We start from the raw sequence: 16589 nt of genomic DNA, 5'->3' as shown, positions 1-16589 counted from the left end.
TTACTGGGTGGAACGTGCCTGGGCTCGTCTGGCCCTCACTGCTTGACCAAAGGTGGCAGCTGTGGTGTTTCACCTCAGAGACACCTTTGGTTAGCTGTATGCTGCAGCTAGGCTCTTGGAACAAGTCCAGGCAACAGGAACTCAGGCTCGACCTCTGATGAAGAAGCTTTAGGCGAGGCTAAGAGGAAAAGGAGACGGATCCGGCCAGGGGGTCATAGTCCAGACTTTATTCCTGGGCACGCAGGCCTCTGAATGTAGCGACAGCTCCAACCGAATCGCGACCGCATGGTCCCATGTCATTTTAAGCTCATGGAAAGGGGGAGGGGAAGGGGTAGGTGAGCTACCAACCAGGTAGGAGGGGGGAGGCTCAGGGGACAAATGACACTTGGATGGCCCAATTGTCCCCAGGGCTGAGAGGCATCTTTTGAACTTCACCTATCAGATGACGGCCTTGCTGACTTACTGATATTGATGGACAGCTCTCAGCAGGAGGCAGGGAGAGGGGAAGGGGGAAGGTATTACTACACCTGTGAGGAAGTAGGATAGTAAACACAACATTGCTTCACACTGTAACAGGTTATAACACACAGATTTAGGTTTACCTGATTCTCTCTAGACAGGCATGGCTGAGTAGGGAACCGCTGGTCAACTAAAGGGAAATAAGCAAAGGCACAGGCAGACTGGCATTGATCTTCCTATTTGCACCCGGGATATCATTGGTCTTCTTGGCCAAAAGGACACACTGCCAGCTCATAGATCAGTTTGTCATCTTACTCAGGCTTGGTAGCTCCAAATGTTCATTTAACATCCTGGCTTTTTTTTTACATTACCTTTGTAGAGTTAAAAATTGACAGTAAGTTAAACAATTTTACAGAACGCACATGGAGTCACAATATTAGCATTTAATAGAGGTGTTAATTCCAAACAAACAACTGTTACTTAGACATGCGAGGAGACAAAAAATGGAGAAATTATCCTACTCTTTTGACATACACCCCAATGTTCCTGATTGTTGAAAGTACTGATGAAAGAGCTTACTCAGCTTTTTTTCATAAGGAAGATCAGTTCTTCATCACTGCCTTGATTTGCTTCAATTTACTTGTCAGGATTTTTCTAGGAGCTACAGCTTTCGGATAGCTCTGTTTCAGTCTAAACCAGCTTCTCTTAAAAACTGGCAATGCATTTTAGGCCATGAGAGAAAATGGATTATCTCTTTCTACAGCTTTTCTTCTGCTGTACTGATTCAATCCCTCCTTAGGAAAAACTCTACACTGAACCTTTGGGTTCTGAGCATATCCAGGGCCTAAGTAGAAAGGCTTCAAAATATGCTGAAGATACTGTGGAGCCGCAGGGAATATCTATGTGTGTCTCCTCAGGGTCCAACAATTAGTAGGATAGAGATTTCTGAACCTGCTGACTTCCAATTTTCTTACATAATCACAAATCTGAATTCCGTTAAGTTTTTTTTGCAAGTTCATATGTAATCTTACAACATATTTTATGGCAGCGAGTTCAATAATTTAATGTAAAGCTTTATGTGAAGTACTTTCATTTAAATCTGTTCTGGTATTTTACTTTGATGAGATTTGATTTTGGTATGAAGAATAATGAATATTGCATCTTCTTTACAGCACTTGTTTATAGACTGTCCTATCTCCTCAATTCTGTGGTTTGGGCTTGGATTTGGGAAGTGGGTGGTATGGGTTGGTATTCTTCTTCTTTTTAAATGCAAGAGGCTACTGAGTGTTTAACATTTCTTCATCTACTTATTAATGTCAAGACAGAAGCAGTCATCCAGCATCAATGAAGTACTTGAGCAGTGTTAATAAATAAGATGAAAGGATAGCAGAATACAAAGCATTTAAACACAAAGGAAGGAAAAAATGCTAAAGAAACAATACTATAAATGTAAACCAAAAAATGTCGTTATTAAAATTCTTAATTAAAAATACTGTAAGGTAAATGTGTATAGATTAGTCAGACTTTAGAGCTCATAAGAGAAGTTAAACCACAACAGGAGGGTAGTTACACAAGCAATATGAAACAAGAAGTCAATGCTCATGCACAACACCACGCACCACATTCTATACTCACACTTAATCACCAGTTGGAAAGGTAAAATGAACAGCATTCACTCAAAGTTACACAAGATGAATGATTTTTTTTTTGCTTAACATTTAATTGGTCTAAAAAGGGCAATTATACCGGAACTTGTATTAGATTGGTCCCCCATACTTCTCCCATGCATCCTTACATCATCTTTACAAGTCATCACACCAAATCACATAAACACCATTCTAAAAACCATCACACAAAAACATTCTATGATAGTATACAAATCTTTATTTTTCCATCAATTAAAAAATCACCCAAGCTCTTCCCTCAAAAAACTAAAATCTGGTTAAAAAAGGATAATTTAGTCACTACAGATAAGCAAGAGTAGAATTTTTGTACTCAATACAATACAATACAATACAATACAATACAATACAATAAAAATGGCTACAAAAAGACTGAGATTGCAAAGAATGCCAGCATTGAGTCAGAAGGTAACTCCCAACTGACATAACTTAGAAGATGTAGAGATCAACAGAACAGAGACCCATTAAAAGCCTTGATAAACTAGGTCTGAAAAAATGAAGACTGATACTGTAAGGCAATATAGCATAACACCAAGTAGGCCATTTGGGAAGCGTGGAGTGAAAGGCACAGACTCAACATCTGCTGCACTTTGCACAGAAAGATGTGTCAGCTTTCCTAGGTGTTTATCTTGGAGCCAGTAAAATTGTTTGCAAAGGCTCTGAGAAACAAACAAGGCATAACACATTCTTGAGAGGATACCTCTCTGTTAGTTCCAAATGTTTGCAAGGCCATGTACAGGAATGGTACTATTCTGAATTTTGCCTCTACAGAATACAAGAAAATACTAAAGGAAATAGAGATTACTTCAGGCAATCTAAGAAATCTAATCTATAGAAGTAATGTATAAAATATGATTTTTAAAATAAAAAGGACTGTTAAACATATTTGTTTATTACATGAATTGGCATCTTACAGAAGCAGTGATAAAAACTTTCCATAATGCAAATCTTGATAAAACACTGAAAGCCAACTGTAAGCAGTTAAAATAGATTATTATTTTTTCTTTTTCCACGTTTCATGCTCTCAAATATCCATTTTAATATAAAAGAATAAAATCATCCAACAAGAAGTGACGTTTGATACTAAGAAAGCTTAGTAGGAATCCTATGTCCTAGCCCTGAATTAAGAGACTGATGTTGTTTTGTTTTCAAGTGCATGTGTAGGTCACACTACTTGGGATAAGCTTGGAGGCGCATTCTGTTTGGATCCTCTGGATGTCTCATGGCCATTCCATATCGCAGCAGCAGCTCAATATAAGGCGGCCAAAATGACTCATTGATTGTTATATAAGGTTCATGTGGTGTGGTCATCAATGTGTTTATCAGCATCTGGAAGACCAAAAGGATAAGATTTAGGAAATTAACAAAACAGCTAGATTTTATCTCCTTTAACCAAATTTTTACAAATTACTGTGATGTAAGCAATATAAGATATAAAGGACTATACAGAAGAAATATGAGACCTGTACAAAGTTGAAGTAAAGCAAAGGACTTCCAATTAGCTACATAACATCTTTTTTGACGTAAAAATTAGAACCAGAATCCTCTTTTATTCCAGAATAAATGTAGATTAAATGCTGTATCTAGATACAGAATTAGTTAATGGAGTTAAAAACAAAATCAGTTTTGTCATTCTGTTTTAGTTCATGGAGATCATATTCATGCCATCACAATATTGCTCATGGGGAGTACTGCACACATTACAGATTAAATAATCTTACCCATCCCACGGTGCTCTTTCTTATTAACCCAGATATTTAATCTTTCTAATCAGAGCTTTTAAATGTTACACTGTCCCAATTTCAGTAAGTACAAAATATTTTTTGTCCTTTAGTGCTAAAGTCAAATTCAAAATACTTGCTACCAAATTTTATATTTTTGCATCCAGTGCTGCTAATAAAAGACCCAAATGAACAACTATTCTTCTTTTTCAGAACATTCAGAAAAAGAATTGTTCCAGTTAATGTATTTTGTACTTCCAATTATGAGAATTTACTCCAAATGCATTATTCGAGACAAATTTTTACTTGTTTTTTTCTGACATCTGATACTCCAAAATAGCTTTCATGGCTGTAACTTATGTGTACCTCAGAAAACATTTTTCACATTTAACAGGGACTTGAAGCTAGAACATGACTCAACAAAGAAAAACCTTCCAGAATACAAAGATAAGGGACATCGACACTTTAGGTCAGGATGTTGAAGTTCAAAATGAGTCTGAATTTTTCAAATAGTGTGTTCTTCCAAACAGAAGTCAGACATTACATGAGTATGTTCCCATTTTCAGGAGATTAACAACGTCAGAAAAATATGAAGGGCAATTTTAAAGCATTGGAAGAGCTTCAGAGTTCTTTTTCCATAAAGGCTGTGGCCACTCTGAATTCTGATCTGTTTTCAAGCTCTGCCTAATTTGGCATTAAAAAGGATGCTGAGATATTTGAAGCATGTAAAATGATTTTGATGATGTAAGCCCAAAGCCTGGGCTTTAAACTGTAGTACATAGTGATTAGATAATAGCTAATAGTAATTAGATAATAGATAATTGTTCTTAATACCAGAAAGTTTTCATACATCACATTCTGCCTCAAGAAAAAAAAATTCCCCAGGAACATCTTACATATAAAACTTAGAACTGTCTAAGGAGGGAGAACAGAAAATTTCATATGCTACATTTAGGAAGAAAAATTATGCTTTGCAATTCACTTTCATAAACTGCGCTGTAATTAAAAATTCACACTAAGCAATGCTTCTATACTTATAAAATCAATCGGAAATGCATGAATCAGATTAACTGATTTCCTTGTATGAATGAATAACCCAGTTAATGCACAAGACTATTGGTCCTTCTGAGGCTACATATTTAGTCCTTCTGTTAATGTATATTTCAGAAATATTTTTCTTGAAACAGTATAAAAGAGCATGAAATTGACCTTTTTTTTTGTTAAACACCGTATTTGTCTCTCCCAGCATGAGCCACTAAGGCACATAAAACATCTTTGAACCAAACATTGTAAAATCAAGAAATAAGACAGCCATTCTCCAGCCTAAACTGAACCAGTTAATTACTGCCACACCTCTTGTAATAATGTGGGGTTTACTTTGATAGGAATTAAAATAGAAAACTGACCTAAATTCACAGAATGGTTTGCGTTGGAACGTACTTTAAAGATTATCTCGTTCCAAGCACCTACCATGGGCAGGTGTACCTTCCACTAGATCAGACTGCTCCAAGCCCCATCCAACCTGGCCTTGAACACCGCCAGGGATGGAGCATCCACAGCTTCTCTGGACAGCCTGTTCCACTGCCTCACCACCCTCACAGTAAAGAATTTATTCTTGAAAGCTAATCTAAATATCTATTCTTGTAATTTAAAACTATTCCCCCAAGCAAAAAGTTGCTCTGTATCTTTTTATAAGCCCCCTTTTAGAACCAGAAGGCAACAGCGAGGTCTCCCTGCACTCTTCTTGTAGACACAACATTCTTAATCATTCTAGATTAACTGTCTTAGCTAAATACCACATACTGTTATTTATATTAGTAATAAACACTTTATCATCATCATAATCATTACATCTGAATATTAAAAAATTCCTCAAATCTTTACACAGTAAAAACATCTTACCTGTAAAATTTCTTGCAAAGTTATCAGTTCTACAACTGGCTCTGCCAAACAGTTCTGGAAAGATAAACATCCCCCAGCCAAATTAACAAAACCCCAAACCAGTTAAGAAAAATTTTAATTGACAAAGTAAAATAATTACACAATTATTTGATTGCATAGTACACAAAAGATGAAAACTTTTTGTTAGATTTAGTCCTGAGAGAAATACAGGTAGCATTTAAATCTACCAGTTCAAAATCCTACACTTCAAATGTAACATTTTCTGAATTATCAAGAGAAATTTATCTAAAGTGATCATAATGTTTTCATCTGTGTTTACATTTAAATAAAACCAAGTACATCAAATTTATAATGTAGTACAGAACGTTCTGTGAACAAGATTTGTTGGAGGAAAAAATATTTTTCATGAGCTTTCAATAAATGTTTATAATAGAAATCTGACACAACTCAAGACTTAATTTCATAGTGCCTCAATATTTTTTCACAATTTGACAATGCATACTTGCTTTGAATTCAACTAAAACATTTACCTTATCAAGGTTGAGAAATAGAATAATTAAAAATTTTGGTGGAATAAAAGGCAATGATAAAACATCACTAAAAGATTACTTCTTTTCCTTTGTAGCAAGCAAATCATGCCATTTGTCTATAGAGATTCCTTTGGCAGCAATGTCAATGGATCTACTTGTACTGTTGCATGGTAAACCTGATTCTTTAATTTTCCAGTTTTATTCTTTTTCCCCATGCACTTCAGTTTCAACAAAATAAAGGAGATAATATTCCACTGGCTTTCTCAGCATTGCTGTTGAATGCATGAATTTATGACCTATGATATTACCAGCTGTGTAGCATCTTATACAAATTTCACTTCTGGAACAGAGGAAGAATACAAGCAAGAAGGAAGAATATTCTGAAAGGCAAGCTCTGGATCCTTTTTCCCAGTCACAGTTTGTAATAGTCTCACCTGCAGACAGTCAGAAGTTTCAGTTTCCAGGGAGAGCCTGCTCCATGGAAGCTCTGCAAATCCTGATGCTATGAGCCAATAACATCTATCTCTATGCCCTTATCTCGATATTTGGCTGAGGAAATAGAATCAACATTACCTATCAGCAAAAAGCTCCTTAGAGCAAACATGAAGGTACTTCACAACCTTTGCTGATACATTTCCCTGGTCAAAATTACAACTAATACAATTAAGTACCGCTAATGACTTGATGCTTATAAAGTCATTAAGCAGGATGCTCAGCATTTCATTATTTAGCCTGAAAGGCACCTTCTTCACCCTTCCTATCAGACAGATTTGCATAAAGAATATTCCTCAGCCTCTAATTTTTCGTATTATTATCTTGAAAAAAATAAAAGTAGATTTTTATCCTAGATTTAAAATGCAAGATCATCGTTACTACAGTCACTACCTATATTAAAGGTGTTGGGCCATGGCAATGGAAGCCAACCTGAGCTGTTATGATGTAGTCTTCACTCCCATTCCCACTCCCAATCCCACATGCATGTTGCCAGGTGAAAGGAGAGTGGAACCAGACCAGTGAGGCTTGGAGCAGTTCAAACTATACTGCAGCCATGTCCTGCACATTTGCCCTCACACAGAACCACTGTGAACACAACATGCTTCCACAAAGTGAAGCAAAATTGCTGATGTGCAGAGTTTGGTGCTGCTAGACTGCTGAACCAAGCTGACAGGAGAAGTGAATAATGTGTTCTCCTGAACCAACATAGCAGCTAATTTCATTGCTAATTCATTGCTAATTCATTGAGTGTATTTCTTACACTCAATAAATGTAGGCAAAAATGGCTTGCTGTCTTGCCTTCCCAGCCAATTACTTAGATGCAGATTAAGAGGTACCTGTAGTTAAGCCAAGTGATTCAAGTGAGTCAAAAGGTATAGAAAAGCTATGAATTCACAAAGAGTGAAAAGAAAGAAAAAGACTGTCAGAAAACAGACTCTGTTTAAGAGTTCAGGAAGTATATAAATAAAATTTAAGCTAAGGAAAGATAAAACCTCGTGTTGAAATTAATCAAAGCAGTTTTTTTGTTTAAGTAAAGCAATAGGTGACAGCCAACATGGCTTCACTATAGACCATTTACACCCAACAAATTTAGTGGCCTTCTACAAGAATTACAGTATTTGTGGAAAAGGAAGAACAACAGATGGCATCTACCTGAACTTTTGCAAGTCATTTGACACTGTCCCAGATGCAACTGTTTCTAAAATGGAGAGACTTAGACCAAAATATGTCATATTTACTAACAACAGGAAAGGAAAGCATTGGTATGAAGAAAAACTAAGATTCAACAAAATAAGATATTTGAATAATACTTTGAAAATGAACACCATGTCTTGACAAATCCACTGGTATTTTTATATGCAAAATATGTGCTTATGTGCAAAACAATTTTTTTTTAATTAAAAGATCAGGATTCATTAGCTGCAAATTACAGTCAGAAAAAGACAAGAGTGTACTTTGTTGCTTTCGAGATGAGTGTGAGCTAGTAGTTTTATTTATAATATTGTTTCTTAGCAGGTTGTAAAAAAGATGAATCCAAGTGAAAACACACATGAACCATGGTTATTACCAGGATAAGCTAGAGAATTGAAAAATATTATCTTGCAGGAGAACATAAAGGTGTAGCTAGTTCAATTAGCAAAACAAAGAAAGAGAGGATATGAGATTGCTGCCGTAAATATATAAGGAGGAATAAACACAAGAAAGAAAAAGAGCTATTCTGAGATGCTAGAAGAAAAAACACAGGAGAAACAGTAGTAAAAAAAATTATTTGCTCTAAAATGGAGCTCAATGATAATATTGAAGAAATTATATTATGTAGTTACCTGAAATAACAGGGAACTGGATTAAAGAAATAATTTCAACTTCTGTAATGTTAAGTGTTCCTGAAATCAAAATCAAACCCTGCCTTTTTTCATAGCTTTTCTTTATCTATCAAATACTAATGGTAATCGTTTTATTTTTACTGCACACTTTGAATTTATTGTGCAAAATACTCCCTGGCTGTCTATTCTCCCTGAGGTTTTACGATAATTTTTGACCCAGTTTGCTTGAACAAAATCTGATGGTTAACATTCCAAACTACTCTGTAATTATAAACACTTTTCCTTATAGTTCCAAAAACATTGTTAGACAATTAAAATTTGCTTTGCCAAGGAAAATAGGAATCTACTTGCCCAGTCAAGTAAAAAAAAAAAGGAGTCAATTTGGATTGAACCCCACACCATTTCAAATTTGGCATAGCTTGCAGTTCAGTAAGAAACACAATATATTGCTATGCATCTCATTGGGTAAGCGATATATGCATTAAGAAAAGAAAATACCCAGCTGGAAACAGCCTTAAATAATATAAAACAACCTGAAAAATATAAATTAAACCTAGAGGATCAGCTGTAAAGATTATACTTATTTCAAAATACAACTGCAGGTTCAATGCTAGTGACTTCAAACAGATACTGCATCTAATTAAACATAAACTGAACATTACATATTTAATAGATAAAGAAAAGTCTTACCTCTTTTTCAATATTTTCACCTTCCTCTAGCGGGGGAAAATGTTCATCCAGGAATTCATCCAAAGCACTCATGAGTTCTTTCTTATAGGTCGTTAATATCAGTACTTTATTTTTCAGTTCATTGAGTTCTCTAGTTTTCAAACTAACAGTAAAAACACAGCAACAAAACAAGGCATCAAATCAAGTAACTAAAAAGTTCCTCCTAAGTAAAAAAACCCCTTATTATCTATTGTTAGAAATTCAACATCTTTAATCAAAGGATATGGCAGCATTACTTTCATGTTTCAAATATGGATTACTGAGCAATTATTTGATCCATTAAACAAAACAAACAAAAGGAATAAATTTTAAGAGTTTGCTTGCTCATTTGCTCCCGTTGATATTTAAATTATTGAATTTGTAACACAAAAATGTAGAAATACCTTTTTATGGAAGGATATTCAACTTCGGTATCTGCCTCTTCTTCCACTTCATCTAGCATCTGCTTCTGTTTCTCATACCACAGCTGTTCTCTTTGAAACATGAAAGGTAGGAAATGGCACAACATATAAATAGTTTCCCTGGTCGGTCAAAAAAAGAAAAAAACTTACAGCATTCCAAAGTCCAAATTACTGTATTACCTTTCCAGATCTTCTTCCAAATGTCTATTCTTTGACCAAACTGTTGACAGCACTATTTCAAGATCAATTTTTACTTTCTGCAACTATAAAAGAATAGAAATTAAACAGTTTGCAGGTAGCCCAGACTGTAGTATTTGTTCTATGTAAGGCTACATCTGTAAATCTGATACAGGGGAACAAAATCATCTGCAATGCCTTAATAAACATTAAAATGCAGTTTAAAATGCAGGAGCTATTCAAAATGTCACTGTGACCAGTTGCTCATTAGTGTCTTCTTGAAGCTCACAGAGCTTAACAAAATACTTAATTTTACCTGAAGTACACACATGAACTGCTCAGCTGATAAATGGCTGAGGAGAAAATGTCTACAGCACCAGGGCTCTATTGTCTAAACTACTGCAGCTGCTGGCAAGAATGAATCCATGCTACTTGCACCACAGAAAATGTACAGAAAATGAAGATGCATCAAAGAAAGACTAACTGCATCCATGAATTAAATGATCCTCAGTGCTATGACATATCTGGGACAGAAAACACAGAGAACTAAAAACTACTGCAGTCAGAAGCTGTAGGCATTGCTGAATCTAGGGAACAGTGGACTCTCAGTGGGCTGGGTCTTTCATTATAGGAATCACAGAATGGGTAAGGTTATGTTGAGGAACACATTCAGTGCAGGCAGCTCAGGGTGCAGCTGCAGCAGAGCTGCAGGTTGAGCTCTGGGTTGAGCTCTGGCTCTGGCAAGAGCCCCAGGCAAGAGGCCAGGAACTGCCAACTCTAGAACAGGGGGCCTGAGGCCCTGCCAGGTGAGGGGACATTGAGACATGGCAGGAGCTGATGACACCCGGACTTATCTGTGTTTACACTGTGAGGGTATAAAAGCCTTTTGGCTTTGAGGGTATAAAAGTCCTTTTTTCTGGGTCCTTCCTCAGAGGCACCCAGCTCAAGCTGTTATTCTGTTATTATGCCATGATTAAATTATTTTAAGGATCAGGATGTGTGAACCTAAGGGCCTAGGACTGAGCTGGTAAGGACACCTGATCTGTGTGAGTGTGGGTAGCTGTGAACGGGCTTAGTGACTGACACCACAGCTCCTGGACTGTTGGATGGGGAAGTTTCCTTAACAATTGTGACAGGCCACAGTGGGTCATGTGGACCAACCTCCTGGTCAGGCAGGGGTCATCCAAGAACACATGGCACAGGCTGCATCCAGACAGTTCTTGACAAACCCCAGCAGGGGAGACTACATAATCTCTCTGGGCAATCTGTTTCAGTGCACAGTAAAGAACCTCTTCCTTGTGTTCTTGTGCATCCCATGGCCTCTTGTCCTACTGCTTGGCATCAATGAGAAGAGCCTGGCTCCGTTCTCTTTAGACACTTGCATAAATTTATGAGATCCCCTGTTAGAGCACTATGGTCTTGTACAAAATAATGTTTCTTATACAAGCCTATGATTTGGATGTATTTTTTCTGTTTCCATACAAAATAGGAGCACTAGGAATTTAGCTCAAAGAAATATACATTCTGAAAATATGCTACAGAAACAAATATGCTCGATACATATAACATCTGGAAAAAACCCTGTAATCCTCAAATATCAGATCAACATGCCAATCAAAGTGTGTAACCTAACAACTTTTTGAGACTGACTCTTAACAGCAGTCAGATTTGCTGTTGTGAGTGATACTAGAAGGCATTAGACCCAGGAATATTCTCAAGTCACATAGCATTCCTACGTCCCATCAATATAGTATAATGTTACCCACAAGACATTATTGATTTGCTCTTTCTTCCAATGGAGGAGCTCAACAAAATATTTGCAAATTATTGCCACTGAACTCAATGTCTAAGATAACTGACTCTTCCATGTAACACATAATATTACATAATCTTCTATTAAGTATGAAATGCAATATGTTATAAAATTTTATTTAAAAAAACACACCCAAATATCTTAAAGGCAGGCGTCTTTTCAGTGGTACAAAGTGATAGCACAAGAAGCAAGAGGCCCAAACTCAAATACAGGAATTTCCATCTGAAAATTAGGAAAAACTGCTTTACTGGAGGGTGACTGAGCACCGGAACAGGCTGCCCAGAGAGGCTGTGGAGTGTCCTTCTCTGAAGATATTCAAAAGCCATCTCAACACAATCCTGTGAGGCACTTAGGGACAGGGTTTAGTGGTGGATTTGAATGGTTGGACTCGATCACCTTAGAGGCCTTTTCCAATCTAAACTATCGTACGATTCTATCTTCAGAGGTCCCTTCCAACTCCAGCCATTCTGTGACAAATTAGCAATTAAAATTCAGCCACAGATCAACTTGAAAACACAATTCTGTGTGGATCTTCTTGCCCGAGCACTTGAGCAATGTTAACTGAAAGCAGTCTTGAAAAGTACAGTGTGTAGGCTTCGGGCCTAGAAATGGACCCTGCTGCACAATGTTACAGATGATAGTTAAGTCTTGGCAAGGCATGGTCATCAGTCAAGATTTCTGTCTCCTGGTGGCATCCAGCACAATGGGACTCCAATCCTAAGTGAGGCCTTGGAGCATTAATGTAGCAGGGATGTCGATTGTCACATCATTTTCATTGCATGCAGATAAGTTTGCTGAGCTACTGTGATTAGATGGTGCGTCCAGAGGCAAAATACTGTTTATTGTGCACTACTCAGTGACTTGTGCAATAAGTCAGTTTAAGACATCACTCATTACAACTAGGAAATTTTATTAGTTATACTAGAGGGGGAAAAAAAGCATTAGAACAACATAAATGGCTGAAGGAAAACACACAGCATTTTAGCAGTCCACCCTAAGAACAGTCATAGGAAAATGCAGCAATTGCATGTATTGGTTTTTTTCCCAACAAAATTTTATTAGACTTACCTCTTCTATTCCCAAGTCTAACAGTACACCTGGATTGGCAGAAATTACTGAAAAATAAAATGAATTGCTTATTTTTTGCACTGGATGAAAAAGATTTATTTATACTGAAAAGCACCTCAGCTAGAGAGAAATCTGTGTAGCTTCTGAAAAAGAATTTGGCTCTCAGTAGTAGTTTAACCACATGCTGTGGTGTCCTGCCGGGCTAACCTACTATCACTATTCAGCAAACTAAATTAGACTGAAAAAAGTGCAGTGTTAATGCTTTTGTGTTATTTTTATACCTGAACTGGCTCCAAATACATTAGTGAGGGTGCATAATGAATAAACAGCACATGTCTATACATTTCAAGACAACCAAGCCTGATTTTTTCAGCAGAAGGCATTCCATCAACATTACCAATGTGGGCAATCAAATTCTTCCAGTCCTCCAATTCCTTGTTAAATAGCCTCCTACATGCTTGATCAGGACTATAGAACCTAGTTTAAACAACTTCAGAAGCATTTCACCATCCTTACTGTTCACAAGAACAGCAGGGAGATGAATGGCCCAGCAAGGCCAATATCCTAACTCAAAACACTGAGCAACAGCAATACCTAAGTGAAACCAAAGTGCAATTCAAGAAGATGGAAATTTTTCTCCAGAATACTTCTACAAAATGCAGTGATTTAGGACTCATGCGTTTTCAGAATAAAAAGTTAAATTCTTGTTTTTTACAGCATTCAACAGACTCCAGTCAATTCTCAGATCCATGTCAACTTGCAGCTTCTGCATTAACACATGACTTTTTTGAACTATTTCAATACAATATCAGGAGAAATGAAAGCTATTCTAACAGATTAAAATCTTTATAGGCAGGTTTTTTGGTGCAAGTTTGGGCTTGAAATCTCTAATCTTACAAATAATTACTTAAATAAAAATTCCTTAATCAAAAAGGAAATCCTTAACCATCTCATGACAGCATAAAACATCTCCTAAATACACACAGTCTATTTAATAAATTCAGAAAAGTACTTTCTTTGGTAATGTTATAGTACTTACCTCAAAAATTTTAAGGAGCTTTAGATTAGTAGTTTTAAAAGCACTGTTTGTTCAGAGATGAAAATCAGAAAAACTACTGAAGCATCAAAAAATGCATTAAATTAAATTCTTCGAAAACTCCTTTTAATTGGAAAATTACTGTTTCTAAATCTTGACACAAAATTTGAATACTCTGCTTCCACTTAAGCTTAAGAGCTGCAGGAGACAGTGGTCTGTGCTTTATTAGAGTAAGATTCCTTTATTTACATTAATATACTACCTACATGTGATAAAATTAATTGGTGAGCTCTTATTCACATTCACTAGTATATTTGAAAAAAACCCATACAATTCTTCCTCCTGCTACTTCCTGCTGACATGATAATTATAAGCCTTCCCTTACCAATTATTATCAATTTTTACAACTGCCTCATAATGCTTCTTTATTTTTAGATACCTGATCCTGAGTTCATGCTTGCCATTCACTGTTCATGTTGTGTGAGTATCAGAATAGAAGGCACTGTGTTCCTGGGAAAGAAATCACTAGCCATAACTTAGTGAAGGAACAATGCAGATCTAAAACAGTGGGACAACACACTTATGCCAGCTGCTGCTGTAAATTCACTGCTTGCTCAATCCACAATCAATTAATCTTTTTCGGTTTTGTTGAATCACTACACTTGCAAAAAAATCAAATGTCAGAGAGAATTGCCTAGTAATACACAGTACAATTACTAAGAAAAATACTACCAGATGCTAGGAATGTAAAAGCAACTACTATGCACATGTTTATACAGAAACCCAAATTAAAATAAAACAAAAAGGTATTTGGCAGAATACTGCTATTTTGCAAAGAAAAACAGAAATTATGCAGAGACCACAACTGTTTGAAATGGTTTAAAATATGGTTACTTTCACTTCCTGATTTTCCAAAGGTAAAAGCTAAATTTTATTTTTATAAGCCAAAAACTTTTTTAGAAGTTTTAATTCAGCTGATTTAGCAGATCTAGAGCTACATAAATAATACCAGAAACTGAGAAAGAAAAAGACACTAAAGTAAAAGCTTTGCAAAAATAAAATTTGCATCGTGAATTCAAGTCTGTTTGCCAATATTGTGCTCAAAAAAATGTAGAACTGCCAAGCTATAACCTCTGTAAATAAGGTTTAAGACTGAAATGCTGACAGGTCCTCATTTACAGGAAATGAACTGGCCAGTACTAAAAGCTAAATTCAAAGTAACAAGACGGCCCGACATTCATGCTCTATTAGAAAATTGTATTAAATCAGTATTTCTGCTATTTTTATTTAGATAAAATCAGACAATGTTTTCAATTAAGTAATTCCTCCTTCAAAACAAATAGTAGGTAGAAAGAAGCCAAGACAGAGAAGTAAGCAAAGCGGACTCCTCATTTCCATACAAGCACCATAACTCTATTCAAATTCTTAGCAGGATTTTTTTCTTCCACTGGAAAGGGAGCCAAAAAAGGCAGAGATTTAGTTGTAAAGTATTAATTATAGACAATTCTCCATTAAAAAATTTGGATTTCTAATAAGAAATATTATCATCTGGGAAGAAGTAAGAATGGCTGAACAAAGCAAGTCAGCAAGCCAAAAAAATAGGTCAAGGATATTTTTAAGCCAATAGCTTGAAGTTTAATATACATATTTTAGTACGGAAATCTAACAGCCTCAGGTATTTTACCCAGATAAAAACTAAGTTCTTTCAATTAATTTGCTTTAAGCCAGCAACTTATTCATGAACAGCAGCCAAGAACCAGTATGTTCCAAATTCATTCAATGACATGCCTTTGGTCTACATACCTCAGAAGCACTGGAGGCTGACAGTTCTTGGAGTGAGGCTTACAACACTGAAATATGAATTTATTCTAATACAGCAACAGTATCTATTTATTAAAAAAAATTAACATCCCAGCTTCTCTTATTTAGTGATAAGATGGAGCAAATACATAGACTTTGAAAAAAGTTGGAGAACTGCCTCTGATGTTGATCTGAAAAGGCATTTCCATTTGGCTAAATGACAAAACATTGGAAATCACCACATGCTGCCTATAACACATTCCTATAATTTTGCCAATACTACAAAACCAAGCCTTTACTAGCATAAAAATATTCAATTGAGTCAATATATTAATTTAAAGATTAACTAGAACTTTTACTGGATTGACAGTTGCTAACAGGTCCTTGACAGGAGACATAACCATGAGTACTACCAGAATATTAATGATAGTGCAGTGTGAACTGTTTTAGGAATGTCCATATGCGACATCTGAAAACAAAGATTACTTTACTCACACTTAGATCCTGAATGCTTTTATTTCCAGTGTCTGGCCACATCAGCCTTGAAAGAGGGTAAAATTTATCAGCAGTGGTGCTTATGTACAAAGAGAACTTTGAAGAACTGAGGAATTGATACCTTTTGACTGATAATGCCTAACAAATATAAGAACTACCACTAGTCTCAGTGGTTTGTGCTTCTCAGAATCAGTAAGTGTTCTGGATTCCTGTGTTTTTTAAAAATTCTAGTTGCTCGTACCACTTTATCTTGACTTGAAATCTCCAATCCCTGTTAATTCAAAATAGGTATTTCACTACAGTGTAAAGGGCTTAGCACTAAAGGTCTACTTCAAAGTTTCAACTGTCACATCATAATACTACACACCTTTAATCAGAAAAATAATCAGATGTATGGTTAATGTATCCGCTTCTTGAAAGACAGAATTATTTGCCAAAATATTTCTGTTCTAAAAACG

General features: G+C 36.0%; 1 protein-coding gene across 2 annotated transcripts in view; it reads right to left on the bottom strand.

The window, feature by feature from the left end:
- Positions 1-2194: 2194 nt before the first annotated feature.
- The window catches only part of CENPK (centromere protein K), a 22207-nt gene continuing 7812 nt past the window's right edge, over positions 2195-16589 (bottom strand). For both annotated transcript variants that reach the window (XM_030968595.1, XM_030968596.1), the window contains exons 5-10: positions 12801-12847; positions 9923-10005; positions 9725-9814; positions 9303-9444; positions 5765-5818; positions 2195-3470 (exon numbers count right to left, since the gene is read on the bottom strand). In XM_030968595.1, coding sequence (XP_030824455.1) covers positions 3312-3470; positions 5765-5818; positions 9303-9444; positions 9725-9814; positions 9923-10005; positions 12801-12847 — 575 coding nt within the window. In that variant the 3' untranslated portion in view covers positions 2195-3311. The remainder of the gene's footprint in view (positions 3471-5764; positions 5819-9302; positions 9445-9724; positions 9815-9922; positions 10006-12800; positions 12848-16589) is intronic.

This window comes from Camarhynchus parvulus, chromosome Z (assembly GCF_901933205.1).
Source record: "Camarhynchus parvulus chromosome Z, STF_HiC, whole genome shotgun sequence".
Taxonomy (NCBI): Eukaryota; Metazoa; Chordata; class Aves; order Passeriformes; family Thraupidae; genus Camarhynchus; species Camarhynchus parvulus.
This window is presented reverse-complemented; position numbering and strand designations above follow the sequence as displayed.